The 20,920-nt window shown below is 36.8% G+C and overlaps 2 protein-coding genes across 2 annotated transcripts; both read right to left on the bottom strand.

Moving 5' to 3' along the window:
• Positions 1–8,322: 8,322 nt before the first annotated feature.
• Positions 8,323–8,930, bottom strand: LOC130463203 (uncharacterized). The gene is made up of 2 exons (XM_056832260.1): positions 8,752–8,930; positions 8,323–8,601 (listed from the first exon to the last, which is right to left on the bottom strand). Exons 1-2 carry the CDS (start codon positions 8,815–8,817, stop codon positions 8,323–8,325), a joined length of 345 nt encoding a protein of 114 aa, XP_056688238.1. The 5' UTR covers positions 8,818–8,930.
• A 5,884-nt stretch (positions 8,931–14,814) lies between these two features.
• Positions 14,815–19,348, bottom strand: LOC130463202 (uncharacterized). Its single transcript, XM_056832259.1, has 5 exons — positions 19,241–19,348; positions 19,132–19,187; positions 18,537–18,617; positions 15,699–18,245; positions 14,815–15,619 (listed from the first exon to the last, which is right to left on the bottom strand). Exons 1-5 carry the CDS (start codon positions 19,346–19,348, stop codon positions 14,815–14,817), a joined length of 3,597 nt encoding a protein of 1,198 aa, XP_056688237.1.
• Positions 19,349–20,920: the final 1,572 nt, after the last annotated feature.

The raw sequence follows: 20,920 nt of genomic DNA, 5'->3' as shown, positions 1-20,920 counted from the left end.
AGTTTAAGGATTATTTTTAGAAATTTTGGTATTTTGAGGGGGGAAGAACATCTGAGTGTTTCTTGATGTTGTTCTCTTGGCAAGTCTGGCCGAAGACTAAAATTTGTTGGCTTGATGGCAGGGGCGGCGGAGAGGGGGTGCGAGCGGGGCGACGGTACAGGGCCCCCCAAATAGAAGGGCCCCTAAATCGTTGTTATGTACATAGTATTAAGTTGCAGCAGATGACAAGGTTTATAGTTTGGCCCAATGGTTAAATGTCTCTTATATAAACCCTGGTTTCCGCGTTCGATTCTTATGTTGGTCTTTTTTTTAACAAATAATGACAGCCATCACTTTCGTTTCTCTCTCCTCCTTATTTCTATTTTTTTCCATCTTTGTTCCTATTCTACTTTGTTTTTTTCAATTTATCTTTCTTATCATTCTACTTTTTTTTGGCGGGACCTCATTCTCTGCTTCTTTGTTCCTATTTCGCAAAATATTAAAATTTGTCTTTTGTTGGTAAATATTATAAATTTTATTTTTAAAAAATTATTTTTCATATAACTGACTATTTTTTCAATAATTGGTGATTTGTTAAATATTGGGAATGGTGTAATAGGAAAAGGGGGTATAATGATACTAAAACCACAAAAGAAATAGCATGAAAAAGTTAAAAGTGATCCCCTACTAATTTGAACTAAATATTTTCGAGTTACGTCTAATTATGAAAAAGGGTCCAATTTTATGAAACCGCACAGGGCCCCCAAAATCTTTGCCACGCCCCTGCTTGATGGATATAATTCATAGTGGAAAAAGTTACTGAAATTGATTTGATCATACGGAATGGATATAAACCGTCGCTGACATTAGGATTGGATTTGGTCATACGAAACTCGCCGACATTAGGAATGGATTCTCGCGAAATTCTCCGACGGTTTACATGTTGGTTTGATTTGTCGAAGTTGTTGGAGTTGATTTTTTGGAGGTGGTTGGAGTTGTTTGCAGGTTAACTTGAGTTTTGGCATGAGAGTTTAAGCCATATTTTTGGCTGCAAACTGAAAAGGAACTTGGGAATAGCAAGGCATACGGTTTTGACAGGTTAAATCGCACTCTTATCAAAGATAAACCTAACGTTCACCAACTAAAAATATAGCAAGGGAAATAGGATAGTATCCACGTGGAAACAATGTTCTTTTTACTACTAATCGACAGTCTAGACTATTGGTAAGGGGGGAAATGGTTGATTTGAGTAATATAACTAGGACAATAATTAAATAACGATAATATCAATAATAAAAAAAGTATAGGGCATAGGTTCACCAATGAATAATACTCCTGGATGAGACATAACAATTAACAATCAATATTTTAAGATAGAAAGATTTTTATTAATGTGGATGTGGAAGTTTTTTTTTTCTTTTTTCGATGAGGTATTTATATGGATGTTAATCTAAGTAGGTAAAGTCTCAAAAAAATATGTGATTAAATCTCGCCTGCATCTATGCCCTTTGTGGCCTTATGGGCCTTTATGGCTACCTAAACATAAAATTAAACAAAATTACATGTTTTCTTTGTTACTCCCTCCGTCCCAGATTAGTTGTTACACTTTCCTTTTTTCGTTCGTCCCAGATTAGTTGTTACACTCCTAAATTGGGAATGACCCCCACAATTATTATATTGTCTCTCTCTTCCCACTAATTTTTTTTTGTCCCCACACACTCTCTCATTCAATTAAAAAAAATACCCAACTAACTCCTATCACATCTACCTTTTCAATAAAATTACAATTGATAACCAAACAAGCACTTATCTTATGCTTTGAAGAGTTTCTGGCCAAAAGATGAACAATGCAAAGAGTAAAATGTACTTCTCAAAGCATACTCCTCAAGAACAAAAGGATCTGTTCTGTTCAGCCCTAGAAGTCCAGCCTAGCCCAGACCTAGGTACTTACCTTGGATTCCCTTTGACTGATAAGAGGCCAACAAAGAACCAAACTGATTATGTCTGTAGGAATATTAAAAGTAAGTTGGCCTCATGGAAAGCAAAGTGCCTGAGCAAAGCTGGAAGACTAGTCCTCATTAAGGCCTCCCTCACTGCCATAGCCAATTACTCCATGCAAGTACTTTATCTCCCCAAGAAAACCCTAAAAACAATTGACCAAATCTGTGCAAAATTCTTGTGGGACTCTGAACCTCAAACCCAGAAAACTCACCTAGTAGCTTGGCTTAAATCCTGTGGGGATAAGAAATTAGGGGGGCTAAGTATCGGAGCAGCAATTATTATGAACCAAGTTTTAATGGCCAAACTCTGCTGGAAGTTTGACACAAACATAAACCTGGCCAGTAAGCTTGTGAAGGATAAGTACATTGAGAACAGACCCTACCTCACTCCCTTCCACAAGGGTTCTCATATATGGCAGAATGTTGGGAAAGGGTGGGATCTATACCAAAAGTTTTCTACTTGGTACATTGGGGATGGGAAAAATATTAACCTCTGGCATGATAATTGGACAGGAAAAGGTTCCCTTAGATCTCTAGTGGCTGGTCCAATGAACACAGGTGAGGAAAACCAAAAACTCAGTAGCATTATAAGTAATGGGAAGTGGAACATCAAGTACCTTTCCTTCATCCTCCCTGCTGACCTAGTCCTATGGATTCAAGCCATCCCTCTACCCCAATTTGGAAGAGATGGCCCTGTAGACACCTACTTTTGTCCCCGTTCCCGCAAGGGAAAGGTTCGATGATGAAAGCATAAAAACTCCACTTGACAACGCATCTCCTATAAAATAAACGAATCTCGATTCCCCATTTCATTTCACCCGAAACCTGCTATTTATGGAAACCTGCTAAAAATAGTAATTGCCGTAAAAGGTAGCTTCTAAAAGTGGCAAAACATAAAGGATAGAAACCTGTCAGAATTAGGTGTTGCATTCCAACATAAATCCTAAATGAGATAGAAAGCCGCGAGAATCTTATTCCTAATAGGATTCGGAAATAAGAGTTACGTATTAATTAAAATTCTAACGAGCCTAGAGTTCGTAACGGGCCCAGACGCATTCCGTCATAAAATTGATACGCGCTAAAAGACTCGAATTAATCTCAAACTCTACGGATTTCAGGAATCCGAATCTGACCAAAGAATTCTGCCAGACCCTATTTTCAACGCCCAGCCCTGGGCGCCGAAAATTCCAGCGCCCAGAGCTGGGCGCCGAAAATACCTGGGACGGATTCTTTTCCTAATCCGTTTCGTATTCAAATTCCTGAAAAACTATCTTTCTACGCCACTTTTTCCTATAAATAGACCCTAAAATCGACGTGAAAAAACACACAACAACACATATATTCTGAGTATTGACTCCAACCCTCAGCCTAAGCCTCTCGCTGCGAAACTGTTCACGCGTTCTGTCGCAATCGATCCATAAATCGAACAGAACGTATCCTGTCCCATAATTGAGATTCGTTAAATAAAAAGGAGAAATAGCAAAGTCAAAGTGGTTAGTTTTCTGAGAACCGTGACGCACCTCTCAAGGGTGCGTCGTAATGTGTCCCTTTTCGATGATTTAACTGCTTTCCTCGCCCTTTTTATGAACTGTCAAACTAACCTAATCTGATTGTTCTATCACGCCTAACAAATATAATATTTTTGGGAAATCGGATTATCATGCTAGGTCCCTTAATGCTATTTAAATCAGATAATCACGATCGAATTAGTATTATATGTTGCATATTGCTAAAATCAACTCAGATTAGTTTAATAGTTAACGCATGTCCCTTCAATTGTTTATGTTGAGCTAGTAAGGATATCCTGCCTCTGGAGTTATCGACGAGCGAATTACTCCTCTCGGTAGTTACAGTCCCCCGAACCCTCAATCTCTACCTTGCGGGTGTATATTGAGAGATCCCCACACCAGGGATCACAAGGGAACCTACGGCCGTCGTTGTCAAACATAATTGCACTCCCTTTATGTCACGATAACCGGGTTTTGTCAGTTTTTCTCATTGTCGTTAAAAACTGAATGGCGACTCCTATATTACTAGTCAATTGGGTGTATACTCACAGGAAATCCAATTACACTTGATTGAATAAAAAGAATCGTCACACCCACGAGGGACAAGGTCACGCATTTGCCTCGCGCTTTTTCGACCCCCTCACAGTGGCGACTCTGCTGGGGATAGTGAAGGAAATACTCGTGCTTGTAGGTAATCAAAATAGCCGAAGGGTGAAACGATCCTACCCCGCGTTTATTTCCCCATCAAGTTGGGACGACCTGAAAATCAGCATATTAATGTGAACGGGCAGAACATCATAACGAATCTCGGCTCCCTCGGGAGTTGGGACTAAGGATACCTTTTTTCGCCAATAGGGGGGTGCATACGCCGCGCATGTTTCCCACTCGGTACTTGTGCAGGTAGTACACCCATCCCGAACCCAATCTCTCGCTCATTAGGTCCCTCTCGCCTGCATGCCCCCTTGGCTTGCACTTGCGGGTTGGCCTCTTGAGCGAAATTCGTCTGTTGAAGACACTACCTCGACCGGGGCATGTGTTGGATCTACGATAGAAGCGGTACCAAGCCAGGCGCAAATAAACTACCCATAGAAGCCTATCATAAACTACGTGACATATTTAATTTTCAAATCCATGTTTGTAATGTAGTTATGTGTAGCGAAATATGTGATTGTGTGTGACAAACTATCCTAGAAAACCAACGACCTTAAAAATTGCCCAAACATTCATAGACTAATTTGCCAAAGAGTTATATCAAAATACGTGTTCCGCAAGCCCGAACGATCGCCACAAAAATAAGCGACGCTCGGGATGGCCGTAACGAATCCCACAAACGCTGCACAACGCGTAAAGGACGTTATTAGGCAAGCACGCAAAATTGAAGTCGCATAAACAAAAGTAGACGCAAACAGAAAACGAGAACCAGCCAGGGACGCATTTTCAACGCCCCTGGCTGGGCGCCAAAATTTCTCACGCCCACTGTTGGGCGCTGAAGTTGCTGCCTGGCCTTTTGGTCAGGCACAACAGCCTCGGTGCCCGCGCATAAAAAATATACGTAGCAAAAAAAATATAAACTTTTCGAAAAAAATTGCTGCGAGGGCGTATGAAAAGGCACGTACTCGATTCTAAAAGCGACTAAAAAATAAAAATAAATAACTCTTTGTGTCGTTGTTAGGCCTCCTACGACGGCAATACTCGGCACCAAAACCGAGCATGCTAATTAAACGACCTTGAATGTCACATGGGCAAAATATTCAAAAAATAATATTCGAATAAAGTCTTCAAGAAAAATAATGTTCGAATAAAAAAATAAATCTGAGTCTAGACTAGGCTATGCCAAAGTACAATCTAAATCCTAAGTCTTAGTTGTCTTATCCATAGAATCGGTCCCAATGCTTGGTGTCGTTCTGCAAGTTAAAAGGTTAAACCATATTGAGTCTCCCCTCCTAACATTTAAATCAATAAGCACCCATATGTAATTGTCATCCCTTGCTAAGAATCCACGGCCTCAATACTCTCTCACCAATAAAAAGAATATACTATAGTATTGCAAAATGGAAACAGTCACATTCTGGAAATCATCCCCCATAGTCGCACAACCCCAAAGTGAACCTAAGGTGTCAATACCATTGGCAAGAAAAATTAATGGCCTCAAGGCTTATAATCACATTGGGTCACGACTATCATAGTCCTCTCGAGTCACTCACTCCTTGAAATACTATTAAGTACGGACTAAAAGATTTTCCATGAACGCAACATGACCAACCATGAAAATACCCAAATCGGCATACCAATAGGGCTACCATTGGGGTAAAGCAATACACATTAAGAGAGAAGCCGCACTAATGATTCTAGTCTTGCAAAAATAAAAATTCGATCTCCCCAATTAACTACCTTGCCAACATTAAACAAAATGGCGCATGACAAATGAACACCCAAGGGTTAAAATCTAAAGTGTCAACCAACAAAAGTTATGGTCCAATTAGCCTAAGTCTGAGAGTTGCTTGGTCAAGTATTATAGGCTTACGCACTACTACAAAATAGGCTTATAGCAACGGCAATAAACAGTTACCATAGATCAATTAACCGTTGCAATAGGCCTATAGCAACGGTTAAAAAACCGTTACCAATAGGGGGCGTTGCTATAAGTTTATGGCAACAGTTTCCCGGTTTTAGGCAACAATTATGATAAACTGTTGCCATAATTAACTATAGGCAACGCTTTTTATAGGCAACACTTTTAACCTAAGGCAACAGTTATTCAACAACTTAAGCCAACATTTACACGTTTAAGGCAACGGTTTTTGCTAACTTAAGGCAACACTTATTAGTTGGTTGTTGGTTGGAGTTTAAAACTAAAGCAACACTTACTTACACTTATGGTAACACATCTAATTGTACCTATAGCAACATTTTCTATCGAGTTATGGCAACACTTTTAGTTTTAGTTATAGCAACACTTTCAATCGAGCTTATGGTAACGCTTTCAATTAAGCTTATGGCAACACTTTCAATTGCGCTTATGGCAACACTTTCAATTGAGCTTACAGCAACGGTTTCAATTTAGCTTATGGCAACGCTTTAAATTGAGTTTATATGCTTTCAATTTATCTATAGCTACATTCTCAAATGGATTTAGTTATCCATATACCTGTAATACAAAGCTTTCAATTGATCTATAGCTACATTCTCAAATGGATTTAGTTATCCATATACCTGTAATACAAAGTTTTCAATTGATCTATAGCTATATTCTCAATGGATTTAGTTATCCATATACCTGTAATAAATGTCAACTACATATAATAAGATTTTCATAACAAATAAGTTAAAATTTTGTAAATTCATAAGAATAATAATATCTATTACAATTGTCTGAATGGTTCAAAAAATGTTCTAAAACTACCTCCATTAAAATTAAATAATCCTGCAATAATCTCTATACGTTAGCTTTATTTCTTAAAACCTGTCTAATATTTATGTTCCCTATAAATCTCCACATATTTAAAGTAGCTCATACTTCTTGACTATATGCACCATCCTGCACAACAAACAAATCAAGTATAACATTTTAATAAGAATTCAATATCAATGAACAAAATCCAAATATTTAAGAAAGAAGAAGCTCAACATGAATGACAAAAGATAAACCTTAAAAAATAGGAATGAACTTGTTAACCAAATAAGTTTACAAAGGCAACCTATGATATACAACAAGCTAAGATTTTTGCAAAACAAAAGAAAAAAGAGGTCAACTTCATGCAGTCCTTAAAACTGGTTCTATATGCCATTTCACAAACACAGTAGGCACCAATCAACAGCCCATATGGCGATAAGCACCTTATGGCATTTATGCTAAAGCACAAAACAGAAGGGACATTCATGGAGTAATTATGGTGAAATCGTCCAAGTACATGGTGAAATTACCAATTAGGACCATTCAAAGCTCATTCCTTTTTCTGAGTGGGGCAATTGTTTAGTTGGAAAAAAACCCAAGTGATTGCTGCCCCATAAAAAAAAGGGCCATATTTGTTAGCAGTTGAAAGTTATCAGTTTATGACATCCAAACAATTCTCATGGACTCATCTTTCAACAGATAAAGCCAAAACATAAATGAATCAAAACATATACTTTCTATTCTCAGTTTCATTTACCAACGATTAAGTTAAGTTAACAACATTCTCTTGCATTTGCTTAGTTGCAATGACGTGATACATCATTCGTATCAACAACTAGCTAGTTTTGTGGTCATATCACATTAATCCGTATCATATTACGGAGTACGTACTCCTTTATATACTTGGCTCAATGTATAGACACGAATTTCAGAAAGTGGTTACAGACTTATCACACTAATCACAGGTTATACATTAATAAACTTTCCCATAACTATATTTCTATACTGAACTCTCATTTTTCTACCATAACTATACGTCTATACTAAACTCTCATTTTAGGGAAAAACCGATAATTCATATTAATAATAGGGCCAATATTGAATACCCAACTCCAAAAATGGATCGATCAAACATATATTATGGACCCCATTGATCTTTGGTCCACCGGATCAGATATATGTACTTGTCAATTTATTGCATGAACATATTGTTGTACACCTTCAATCATTTCATGAACATATATAATGCCTTGATGAATTGATATGATAGCTTTCTAAACCTACTAAGGTTTGATCATTATTGATGTTCTTTGTATTATTTCACAATTTAGCATTCCTGCGTTTTGAAGGCAAAATACTGCGTTGTGGAACAGGTGCACAAAAATAAGGAGAAGGAATATTATGAATTAGAAAACATACCAGTAGGTAAGAAACCTATATGCTATGGACCATCTGCAGTGGCTGACACTATAGCATTTGCAATCATTTGAGGTGTCAAACTAGGATTTTTTTGGCGTAGTTGTGCAATTGACAGAGCTATCACATCAAGAGTAATATTCTCTTGTTGACTTTCAAATTCCCTACGCATTTGTTGTAGTTTTAAGGCCTCTAATTCAAGTTCCTTTGACTTTCTTTGCATTTCAGCAGCTTCTGTAGCAACTTGTGCAGCATGGACTTCCTTTTCTTTTGCTAACTCTTCTTTTTCAGCACTTATATCCTTCTGCACATCAGCAATAACAGCAGTTTTAATGTTCTCCATGACTTCCTCTGGTAAAATCAAAGAAGTACTAGTTTTCTTCTCCTCCAGCTTCATACGAGTGACACCACGTCCAACTAACAGTTCTGATCCCCGACGTGTATTCCCCATTACTTCAACAAATGAATCCTTACGAGAATCACTGCTTTGTCCATCTTGCAAAGCTTCCAACTTCCTCATTGCTTGCTATATTAAAGAAAATAAGTTGGTTAATTCAATGTGTATGATACAATAGCTAGTTTGTATGTATATTAAAATACAAGAATTGTATAATAATTACTATCTTCTGTTCAGTATCATCATAAGGCCGATCATATCTTTTTCCTTCCTTTCGTCGTCGAGTCTCTTCAAACATCTTTCTTTTTGATGGTGCAACACCATCTTTCCGTAACTAAGAAATGAATTATAAGAAAAACAAAATATATCAGTTTTTCATTACAAAACCATTATAATTAAGCTCAATATGAATTGCATATCGCACCATCTCTTCATGCTTCATGGCGAAAGAAACAGGACCAACTGTGTGCATGTTGTCTAGTTCTCGACGATTTTCTGAATTCTGCAAACTTGTTTTCTAACAAAAGAAAAAACAAATAATGAGCATATCTTGAAACAGGTAATTTTAGAGAATTAGGTTATATTTTGAGTGTTGTATGAGGATATGAGCAGGTGTATTGTAATCATGCACCATGAAGACACTTCATCATATAGTCAAACCTTTCTTTTCTTTAAATTAAAAGATACAAAAACATCTGATGATTTTTTAAGAAGCCAACTATTCACTATTCTGCTCTTTTTTGTTTTTTTTTGGGTAAAATAGAGATATTTTATTACCAAAGGGAAGAAAAAAAACCAACACAACAACCAAACAACGCAAAAGAGACAAAAGCTACGTGAGCACAACCCGCATCCCTAGCAGTAAACAACAATAAAGCAACAGCAACAGGACACAAAATTTAACCAGAAGCCCATCAACACACGCTGAACCAGGAACTAGAGCACTAGCCAACAGCAAACAAACCGCACTCAGCAGAAACACTAGCTGAACTAAGAAAACAGACTGACTGCACCTAAACACCAGATCCAGGGAGAAAACCAGGAATAAGACAACACAAACAAAACTGAATGCAGACACAACAGAACAACATTTGCAGCCTGCCAAAGCTAGCAGCCTGAAACCAGACCAGCACTACCCAAAAGCCCCTGCAGAAGCAACAGAACTGTGTCCGCAACTAAACGAACAGAAGCAAAACTCAACCAGCAGAGACCAAAATTAAGGCACTAAGCCAGAGAGTTTAGGATAGTGGAGGCATCTGATATAAGTATTGAGCTGAATCTGCTTCAGTAATAGAGATTCATCAGTTTGTACATTCTGAAAACGCCTGAGATTCATCTCCCTCCAAATTGTATAAACAGTAATACTAAGTAGCATTATTTCTGTTATATCCAGCAGGGTACCAGACATACCAAACATGAAAGAAAATCGAAAGAAAATCAAAAAAAATATCTAGGCAGCATCCTAATATGACTCCAAGCTTAACAAAAGAAAAAACAAATAATGAGCATGAAAGTAGAGCAAAATCATAATCATTTAGTACCTTTGCTGCGGTCGTCTCCCAATAAGCTAGGAGCGTCTTGTAGTGTTCTTCGGGCACTCTTTCTGGAACATCATTCAATCTATCTTCAAGATTGCCATACTTATAATAATGTTTTTTTTTCAGCGCACATTTGAATCCTCTCCAAGATTGATCAAGGGTGTCCATTACCCAATCTTGAGATTCAGGTGGAAGGATGTACTTGCTCTAAAATAATGATTTTTTTGTTATACATCAAAATATAACAAATAACATAAAAAGGAAAGAATTAAAGTGTAAGGATCGAGCTAGTAAAGTAAGACAATGAAGCTTACATTCACGAATTCCCATATTTTATCCTTATTTGGAACTGATTTCCAATTTGTATAAGTCAAGGGAGCCCAATTGTAGTCATGAGCAATGGTTCCTAAGAATCTGGTTAGCTCTTTCCTCGCCTTTTCAGGTCCAACTGGTTATCCTTTCTCATTACAATAAATAGCAATACGGTCTTCCCATTTGCGAGCATGGACATCAAACAAATTTGTCGGGCCTCGACCTTTCTTTTTAGGACCTGCCATTAGTACACATACACGGCATAGAATCATTCATCGTGACTTGACGCCAAATAACATATTCTTTCATGCTCGGAATAACATTAAAATTGGTGATTTCGGCCTTGGTATGTTTCCACTTTTTTAACTAAGATAAATGATTGTATGAAAAAGTCATGGGGATAGTGGATTATACAACTTTTGCATGCTTTGCCTTCTGACTCTAATCATGTCAAAGAAAAAAAATCTAGTTTGAAACTAAAGAATAATAAGACCCATCTACCAGTTTAAGACCTTCAGGTAATTTAAAAAAATAATAAGACACAGAATTATGCTCCCCCTTATCAAACTGTCTCTGCCAATCAATCACAGAATTCTGCTCCACACCTCAGCTGAACACTAAAAAAACAAATGTTCCATAGTTTCCAGCTTGCTGTTGCATGACACATGACACACAGTTATAGAACACTGAAACACCCATTATCTTAACATGTCATCAGTATAAAGCCTTTTTTATTCATTTTTATCATAAGACTTAGCAGAACAAAATATATGATATGAACCAAAAAGGTGGTGTTTGAAAACAATAACCTTGTTGTGAGAGATCACTTTCTCCTTGGTTTTCCATTGGAACAATGGCAGAAAGTGGGCGCCTAGCTGTTTGTCGGTCTTGTTCCAATCGTTGCACTTCTTGCTGTAACTGTAGTGCTTGAGCGGGATCCATTTGTTGTTCAGTCAAAAGGAAATCATCCATTGCCATCGATGGGCACAATGGTTGCTTCTTATTCTTCCTAGGTGGTTGTTCTCTCGTCCTTGCCTTCTAACACCAAGAAAATAAATTGTCAGTAACAAAAATAACACCAACATAATTTTTTTTGTCGGTCTGGCACACACGCAACATGAGTGGAGCGTGACAAACATAAGGACATTATACTGAGTGGTGCAACCTTATTTCCTAGTTTCCTGTCAAGGCTAGAAGTCTAGAATACTGGTTGTTACTTGTTTTCAATAGTAAATACTATACGACACATGAAACAGACATTATGTATACTGATTCAAAACAGACAATATACTGATTTTTAATTTGATTTTTAACAGACATTAAACAGACATTTCCTAGTTTCCTTCTGTACAACGCCAAATCCCTGTGATTCTTCCAAGCAGAGTTACCTGGTTCGCTCCTAACCTCCGCGAACCTATTTTGTATAACAAAATCCCATAAACAAGTCAGAGTCAGAGTCAGAGTCAGAGTTTAAGTACTTTGTTTGTTTAATGTTTATGCAGTAGAGTATTTAAACTTCTTTGTTTGTTTAATCTTCTTTGTTTTTAGTTTTTTATCTATTGAATTTTATTTAGTTGACTTATTTTTGAGCATCAGTATTAATTATTAAATGTTTGATCAATATCCCATGCTTAGAAAATTACTAAAAGTCAGACTCTGCAGTCTGCACAGATCAGCTAGTTCTGGTTGTACGAGTACTTAAGAATTTAGGCCTCAATTTGAATGACACTAAAACACACACACACACACACACACACACACAAAAAATCCCATAAACCTCTCTCGAACCGAAAATCAGCTACCCGCGAACCGCGAACCCGAACCCGTACCCCGTACCGAAGCGAACCACGAACCAGGTAACTCTGCTTCCAAGTGGTGATTACTAATCCTAAGTCTTGTTTGTTTTATTTGCCAATCATTGAATAAAGGCACTTACTTAAAATACATTTGCATTTAATTTTCTTTTAAAATTTCACGTAATCATAAATGTATATGCCATCATTTGCATCACCTTTTATATTTGTAAAATTCTTGAAACATGGAATTGAAGGCAGGCATGCACCATCACTTAATGCACAAACTAGAAAGTTATCAACATCCATTTTCATGTGAATGACTGCTGGAAATCAGATCAGAAAGGAAGAAAATACAGTATATCAGTAATAGGGGTAACCTGATGGGAGGCCTATTTGGGCTCCTTGCAATGACATGCTTATACAAAGTGTTAGGTGATGTTAAATAATACGGAGTAGAACATTGGCTAAATGTCTGGGCACGTCTGTAACTTGTTCAGTTGTTAAAGTGTTTGATCAGGTTAATTTTTAGCAGACACTATGTCTGTTTTGTTATAAAATTGACATAGAATTTCATCTGTAATTGTTGTCAGATTTTGGCGGTCTAACTGCAGTGTCTAATGTCTTGACTTGGAGCCATATTCAGCTTTGAGAGGTACATGGAGATAGCAACTAAGGCGATCTCCAATAAGTGATTCAGTAAAAGAACCAAGCACAAAACAGAACCAAGCAAAAACAGAACCAAGTAGAACAAAATTCAGAAATTCAGAACACTAGACACAAAAAAGAAGAATGATAATTGGAAAGTAAAACCTTTTTTGGTATAGATTTTGCTGCGGAATTGGTTGTGGCTTCAGTTGCCACCTTTTTCACTCGAGAAATCTCCACCTCATCATCATTAGAGTCATGATCATTTTCAGGTACATAGTCTTGATCATCTTGGTTACAATTGACATTCTCCTTTCCTTTTGCAAAACGTTTATTTTTATCCCGCATTTGTTGAGCAATATCAAATAACCCGAGGTCTCTAAATTTTTGGGCATTCTTTTCTATGGTCATGGACCTTATTTTCTCATACGGTGCTAATGCAGTTGTAGTTGAGCTTCTGTCAGCTTTTTGGTTTCCATTCTTTGCCATTTTCTACTGCAATAATGCAAACAAAAACAAACAAATATTCAAAAGATTAGTTCGAGGGATGAAAAGAAAATAAACGAATTGTAGGCATCCATATTGGAAAAATAAGTAAACCTTTTAGAACAATGGTTTGACGACATGACACAAGCAGAATATAATAAAATCTCTGAATATTTCACAAAAGAGAGACAAATCAGAAATCTCAAAATTCAAGACAGCCACAGAGACTGTAATATTACCACAGAAATACAACGCACCAATTACAGTGCATAAAGAAAGAAGAAAAGAAACTAGACATTAGAATTTAATTTTCAGTGCTATACTAGTGTTATTAGAATTTTTGAATCTTAGAAACCACAGCACAGGAAGTATTAGAATTTAATTTTCAGTGCAATACTAGTGTACTCCAGGAGAAGATGCAAAAACGAACTAAAAAAGTCCATGATAGATTTTCAGCAGGGCAATTGAGTAGTTGGTGTCTGCAGCATATCTATTCTACAAGTTTCCAAAGTTACTAGGTCTAAGTCTGTCATGCTGTTGGAATGCCTTGATTGTCAGCCTTCTAAGTTCCAACTAATATTTGAGGTAGATTGCCTACTAATTTTCAGGAAATCCACAAAATACTGTGACCTTTTTAACAAAAAATTCCAAACAAAATGATAATTTTTTTTGTTTTCATGATATAATGGAAAGGGGGAAGCATCAAGGTTAAATTAGAACAGGGGCATTTGAGAAGAAAATGTAAATGATCATTAGAATTCCTGCTGCATTAAGTTTATGGATGTGCTGCTATTGTACTCGATTGATAAATTTGGAAGCAATAACAAAACCAAGTTGCAAGCTAGCCTAAAACCTATACAAACAATAACAAAACCAAGTTGCAAGCTAGCCTAAAAGCTATACAAACAATATCAAAACACATCACTACATTAGTAGTACATTATAACTAACCACCACAAAAAAAGCGGAACTAAGTAAGCAGGCGGACCTGACTACCAGAACCGAAGAACTCGGAATAAACAACAAATCAGAAAACAGCAGCCAGCATGGTCGATTTTGGAACAAAACACACAAAGTCAACATTTAAGGTTATAAGTAGGCAGAACATTACTCAACAAAGAAGCTGAAAAAATAAAACTAAGCACTAAAAATAACCTAAGCACAAAAAATAGAACTAAGCAGACCAGGAACATCAAAAGGTTCAAACTCATCTTTGGGGTATCTTCAACAACAAAAATTAAAAGGTTCAAACGCATTCCCTTATCCAAATATTACCAAAAAAGTATATAAAAAGTATATTAAAGAAACTAAAACTGATTGGATTTGTTATCCTTAGGTAACCCCTATGACTCAGGAATCGGGATATCCTCAATAGCAAGCATCCAATCCCAATCCGTATCATCATGGTCAGAGTCAACTTCAGGCTCGGCCGGAACATCTAACAAATCACTTATGTTTATAGATCGTACTTCACCACCGGCTCTTGCATGAATATCATTTGCATCAACATGAGGCATGCCATTACAATTGAAATCAACAGGATCCTCCCAATATGTTTCCTTATTAAGCTCTTCCTCAAAATCAAAAAGATCTCTTGGAACATCCTGCATAACATACTGAATATCATTTTCAACTGGATCTTGGGAGAAGTAAACTTGTTGAACTTGAGAAGCCAATACAAAAGGATCATCTTTGGAACATTTCTTCTTGAAATTGACATATGTAAGCCCACACTCATCGACATCACCAAGGAACCAATCACACTTAAATAACACAACACTGAATTGAGACCAAAAGTCTAATTCAATAATTTCTTCTATAACACCATAGTAGGTAACATCTCCATCTACAGGATTTCGGTCCCTTGAGCTAGCAAAACTTGAAGTCAAGGCTGTTAAAGTGACTCCGCTGTTTTGCGTCTTTACTCTTGAGTCGCGCTCTCTTGTGTAAAACTTATAACCATTAATACAATATCCAGTGTACCTCCTGGCCTTAGGATTAGGACCCTTAGACAACCAAAAAATGTCACCATTAACTTGTTCCATTTGAACCTTTTCCTGAAACCAAACAATAAAATCTCTACTATGACTTTGTGCGGTATCCCATCTACGCTTTCGACCCTGGCTATTCACCCAAGTTTGGTGTTCTCTAAATTTGAAGAATAAAAATGTATAAGTCATTATTAAAATAAAAATGAAGTAAATAAAGAATATTTATAACATCTTACTTGATATAAGTTTCCACTGTAACATCGCCGCAATTGAAGATGATATATCTATGAGCTTGCTTCAAACTTTGAAAATCCAAAGTAAATCCCTTCCCTTTTCTTTTCCCTTTTCCTCCAGGAGGATATCCTATCTTAGGAAAAATAGATGATTCCTCATCCCTATCAGCCACCCCGAAATTCCTAGCACATCTTCTGTCCAGTCTAGTGTTTACACCTTCACGTAAATATCGAGAAATGAAAGTCAAGCATTCTTCCATCATATACCCTTCTGCTATGCTTCCTTCGGGGTTACTCCTATTTCGGACATATGACTTCAACCTACCAAGATACCTCTCAATAAAGTACATCCATCGATATTGCACAGGTCCACCAAATTTGATTTCCTCTACTAAATGAACGGGTAAATGCATCATAATATCAAAGAAAGCAGGAGGAAATATCATTTCGAATTGACAAATTACATCAACCACTTCAGATGCTAATCTGTCTAATTCTTTAAGATCGACAATTTTACTACATATACCCCGAAAAAAATTACCCAATCTAATCAAAGGTACTGCTACAGTTTTTGGCAATGTTTTTCTAACAGCAACTTGAAGCAAGTGATGAAGCACAACGTGTGCATCATGAGTTTTGTAACCAGCAAACTTTCTTTCTTTAACTTGTACACATCTCCCTATATTCGATGCATACCCAGAAGGTAACTTTGTTTCTTTAATAACTTTAAGGAACAAATCCTTCTCTTCATTACCCATTGTATAAGGTGCCGGTGGAAATAACATGTGGTTGCCATCATCAGAAAGATAAGGGTGGAGATGTGGCTTTAGGCCAAGGGCCACTAAATCAAGACGCGCATTGTTGTGGTCCTTAGACTTTCCTGGAATGTCTAACAACGTGCCAACAATATTGTCAAAAACATTTTTCTCAATATGCATGACGTCAAGATTATGACGACATTTGATATTAGGCCAATATGACAATTGAAGAAAAGCTGGTTTCTTTTTCCATGGACCTTTACTTCCTCCACCTTTCTTTGGTTTCCCGAAATCATTTACAAAGTTCTCTAACTCATTTACTAGGTCAGTGCCTGATAACGGAGAAGGTCCACACCTATCCTCTGTTTCTCCATTAAATGATTTCTTATCCTTTCGCCATGGATGACTTGCATCAAGAAGCCTACGGGTGTCCATATAACAATTTTTTTTGCTGTGAGGCAAATATTTCGGTGTCACATCATGGTTACAATTAGGACATGCATAATTTCCTTTAGTAGACCATCCAGATAACATAGCGTAAGCCGGGAAATCATTTATCGTCCCCATTAAAGCAGCATGCAATTGAAATGATTGCTTTTTAAATGCATCATATGTCTCAACCCCATACTCCCATAATTCCTTCAGTTCATCAATCAACGGTTGCAAATAAACATCTATGTCATTTCCAGGAGACTTAGGGCCCGAAATTAACAAAGACAGCATAAAATATTCAGGTTTCATAGAAAACCAGGGTGGAAGGTTATAATTAATCAACACAACAGGCCATGTGCTATGAGCAACACTCATAGTTCGAAATGGATTAAATCCATCGCTGGCAAGAGCTAGTCGAACATTTCTTGGTTCCTTTTTAAAGTCAGGATACGTCTCATCAAAGTCCTTCCAAGATTGTGCATCTGCTGGATGTCTAATTTTGTCATCTTTTGTTCGCTCTTTATCATGCCAAACCATTGACTCAGCTGTTTTAGAACACATGAAAAGTCTTTGGAGTCTAGGCTTCAAAGGAAAATGCCTCAAAACCTTTGCAGGGACGTTCTTAGACTTCCACCTTGATGTTTCACACTTGGGACAAACATCAGCTCCTTCATACTCCTTCCTGTAAAGAATGCAATCGTTGGGACAAGCATGTATCTTTTTATAATCAAGACCCAAATCCTTGATTATATTCTTAGATTCGTTATAGGATTTTGGAAGTCGAGCCATAGGAAACGCCTCTCTTAATAACTCTAAGAGATCCCCAAAGGCCGCATTGCTTAAGCCATTAAGGACCTGGAAGAGAAATAAACGGATTATGAAGGATAACATTGAGAAAGTTTTACAACCCGGATAAAGCTCTTGCTTCCCTTCTTCTACTAGCTTATAAAACTTTCTAGCCTCCTCATTTGGCTCACTTGGAACACCTTGATCTCCATCTAAACCTTCTTCCACCTCAATAAAAGTATCATGTAATAAACCATCGATATCATCATATGTATTTTGATCATTAATTCCAGACATATCGTTACTTGTAGATGAAGATGCTTCCCTTTGAACGACCCACTCCCTGAATCCCTTTACAAATCCGTCAACAATCAAATGATCATAAATGACGTCTCTAGAATGGCAAAAACGCCTAGAACACTTTTTACAAGGGCAAAAGGTTTGTCCTCCAATAGCATCCTTTGCAAAATAACCATCAAGAAAAATATTCAAAGCAGCTTTAAAACCTTCTGACCCTCTAGGGAAGTTCATCCAATTTTGATCCATTTTTAAATATATTTCACAACGACAATGCCTAAATTACACAAAAAAAAGTCTATAGATCACAAAAAAGTCTATAAAAAGTCAAGAGATCTAGAGCATACAAAAACAGGAAAAGGGCATAAGAAGTAGAATAGGGAATCAATTCAAAACATCAACTTCAACATAGATACCAAAATAATTATGGGCAAAAATAACGAGTAACTTAAGTTACAACCAATTTAAATAACAAGTAATTTCAGTTACAACAAACCAAAAAATAATCAAAACGATAAAGTTAGTCAAAAACCCAATAAAGAAAGCACAAATCAATGAGTGGAAGTACCTTTGATTCCAAGAGAATTTTTGCCCAAAACCAACAGCAGTCAAAATGTGCTCAGTCTGCACCAGCTTAACGGAAGGGCTGCTTCATAGCAGAATTTCAAAATCAAAAAATCAATTCCAAAATAACAAGTACCAAAAACCAAGTTCAGAATCATTATTGTTGAATTAGAGAGTATGATATTGATCGAGCATATAAAAACAAGAACAGAGTCATAAATAAGTAAAATAGGGAATCGACACTATGATTTTACTTGGAATTAATTAATTAGTATCCTTAACAACATACACGATACACAAAAACATTGCAATAAAAGCAATTCCCCAAGTGAGCTTTTCTCTCTTTGTCTACATCACAACTCAGTTACTCTTTTCAATTAATAGATAACAGTAGCCAAGACAGTCATGTTCTCCCAACCGTATCCTAAATATATCCCCCGCATTCAAGCTGCTGGCAATCAGATTGGAAAAAAACTAAGCAATAATAGTTTCTATTGATGTCAAAATATTGCACACCAACATCTGAAAATACAGAGTAGTTGTTTCACTTAGATATGGATAGTTCAATAACAACCAACTAGGACAGCAACCCAACTTACAAGAAGAACATATCAAGTTGAACAAACAAACCAGTGTTAAGTAGCATACCCAACAGCTACATTAGAACCAGACCCAACAACAGTGCAACATCAAACCCAGACCCAGAACCACAGCTACACCCAACCAGCTGCAAAACACACACAACCTAGCAAGAACAGCACAGTCTGCAGAAGCAGCAGAACCCCAACCAACTACACAAAACACAGCAGTTACCATACCTATCCATCAGACTATACCAACAACAACACATCATCAAAGAGCTAGCACCCAACACCTGAATAGAACGAAACCATCAGCCACGCACCAGCAACACCCAAGCACCCAAAAAAAAAAAACTAGCAGCATCATATGTGAAGTTATTTGCTCGTGGCATTACTAATCAGGTCTGTGACTCTAAAAAGGGAAACACCGAATTTGAAGCATAGTGCAGTAGCATTTAGTATTAGAAATTTTAAGATTAAGAACTCATAGGAAACAAACTTGCATTTAGAAGAGAAATAGATGCAACTGCATACACAGAAGTAAGAACACAGAGGAACAAGTTCAGAAAACGAAGAAGGAGACATTAAAGAACAAATAAATTACAGCGGAAAGTACCAAAATTCAGAATAAAATCATCCAAAAATAACCATCGATCGATAATACAGTTGATTGATATTGTGGAATCAACAAAAACAAATTGTAAATAAATCATACGCACATAATAAAAATCAACAGAATTCCCGAATTAAGAAACAGACTCAAAACCACACAAAAAAATTCCAATTTTAACCAGTTAATTAAGCAGCATAATTCTGAAATTTTAGACAAAATTCGATGAAATATATACAAACTTACCTTGTATGTCCTTCTAGCCAATTCACAAAAGCAATTTGCGGGTTTCTACTTTTCTCCGATGCAAAGGACCCAATTCTTAATTCAGAAACGCTAATATCCAATTCTCCTGGCTTCGGGAAACGATGATGGAGAGGATTGACAAGAACGAATCAGGTGGAAGAGAACAGAGAAGAAGAACGAAGCAACGAAAGAGACGAAGGCTTTGGGTGAAACAGAAGGGTTTGGGACTTTGGGGTGAAACGTAAGGGTTTGGGATTGAAGGAGGGAAACCAAAAATAATTAGCGCTCAACAAAAAGTTCCAAAAACTTTTCAGCATTTTTAATTTTTGATTTTTAATTTTTAATGTTGTTTAGATATTTGACAAAAAAAACCGTTGCAATATTTCATCAAAATATTATATAAATAATCTGTTGCAATAAATAATTAAATTATACAACTGTTGCAATAGATTTTCTATAGTAACACTTTTCTAAAGTTAAAGTCTACTCAAATTAATAATTATTTAACTGTTGCAATAAGTATGATATAGCAACGCCATTGAAACTGTTGCATAAAAGGGCGTTGCTATAAGCCTATTTTGTAGTAGTGACGCCACGTCATTATTTTGAGTCTAGGCCACCTCCTTGTATTCATACACGGGTTATAATCAGAAAGATTAATGAAAGTTTGAGTCTAAATCACAACTTCCAATTAAATCCCAGAAACTGGAATCTGAAAAGAAACAAAAAATTACTTTCGATGTAATTCTTTCGTTAAAATTCAATAAGGTAAAAACAACATTTTGAATCTACGCTATTTGAATATTTTAAGAAACGACTAAATACGCTTGCAAAGTAAGACAAAATTAAAGGTCCACCCTAGGCCTACTAAAATTAAAGGTCCACTATAGGCCTACCAAACGAGGCTCACTCAGTCTCGCCTCGTGACTCAAAGACCCCAACCATCTACCT

Source organism: Spinacia oleracea, chromosome 6 (assembly GCF_020520425.1).
Source record: "Spinacia oleracea cultivar Varoflay chromosome 6, BTI_SOV_V1, whole genome shotgun sequence".
NCBI classification, from domain to species: Eukaryota; Viridiplantae; Streptophyta; class Magnoliopsida; order Caryophyllales; family Amaranthaceae; genus Spinacia; species Spinacia oleracea.
The sequence above is the reverse complement of the archived record's forward strand: the minus strand, read 5'-3'. Positions and strand labels throughout refer to the sequence as shown.

What these genes read in the sequence shown, in the direction of transcription:
- LOC130463203 (XM_056832260.1), bottom strand. Translation starts at nt 8,817, where the DNA reads ATGAGGAAGTTGGAAGCTTTGCAAGATGGACAAAGCAGTGATTCTCGT. An exon ending in GTAAGGATTCATTTGTTGAA is followed by an intron (nt 8,602 to 8,751) that starts GTAATGGGGAAT and finishes GCTGATGTGCAG; the next exon opens with AAGGATATAAGTGCTGAAAA.
- LOC130463202 (XM_056832259.1), bottom strand. Translation starts at nt 19,348, where the DNA reads ATGGTAACTGCTGTGTTTTGTGTAGTTGGTTGGGGTTCTGCTGCTTCT. An exon ending in AAATTCTCTTGGAATCAAAG is followed by an intron (nt 18,246 to 18,536) that starts GTACTTCCACTC and finishes TGTGTAATTTAG; the next exon opens with GCATTGTCGTTGTGAAATAT. An exon ending in ACAGTGGAAACTTATATCAA is followed by an intron (nt 15,620 to 15,698) that starts GTAAGATGTTAT and finishes CTTCAAATTTAG; the next exon opens with AGAACACCAAACTTGGGTGA.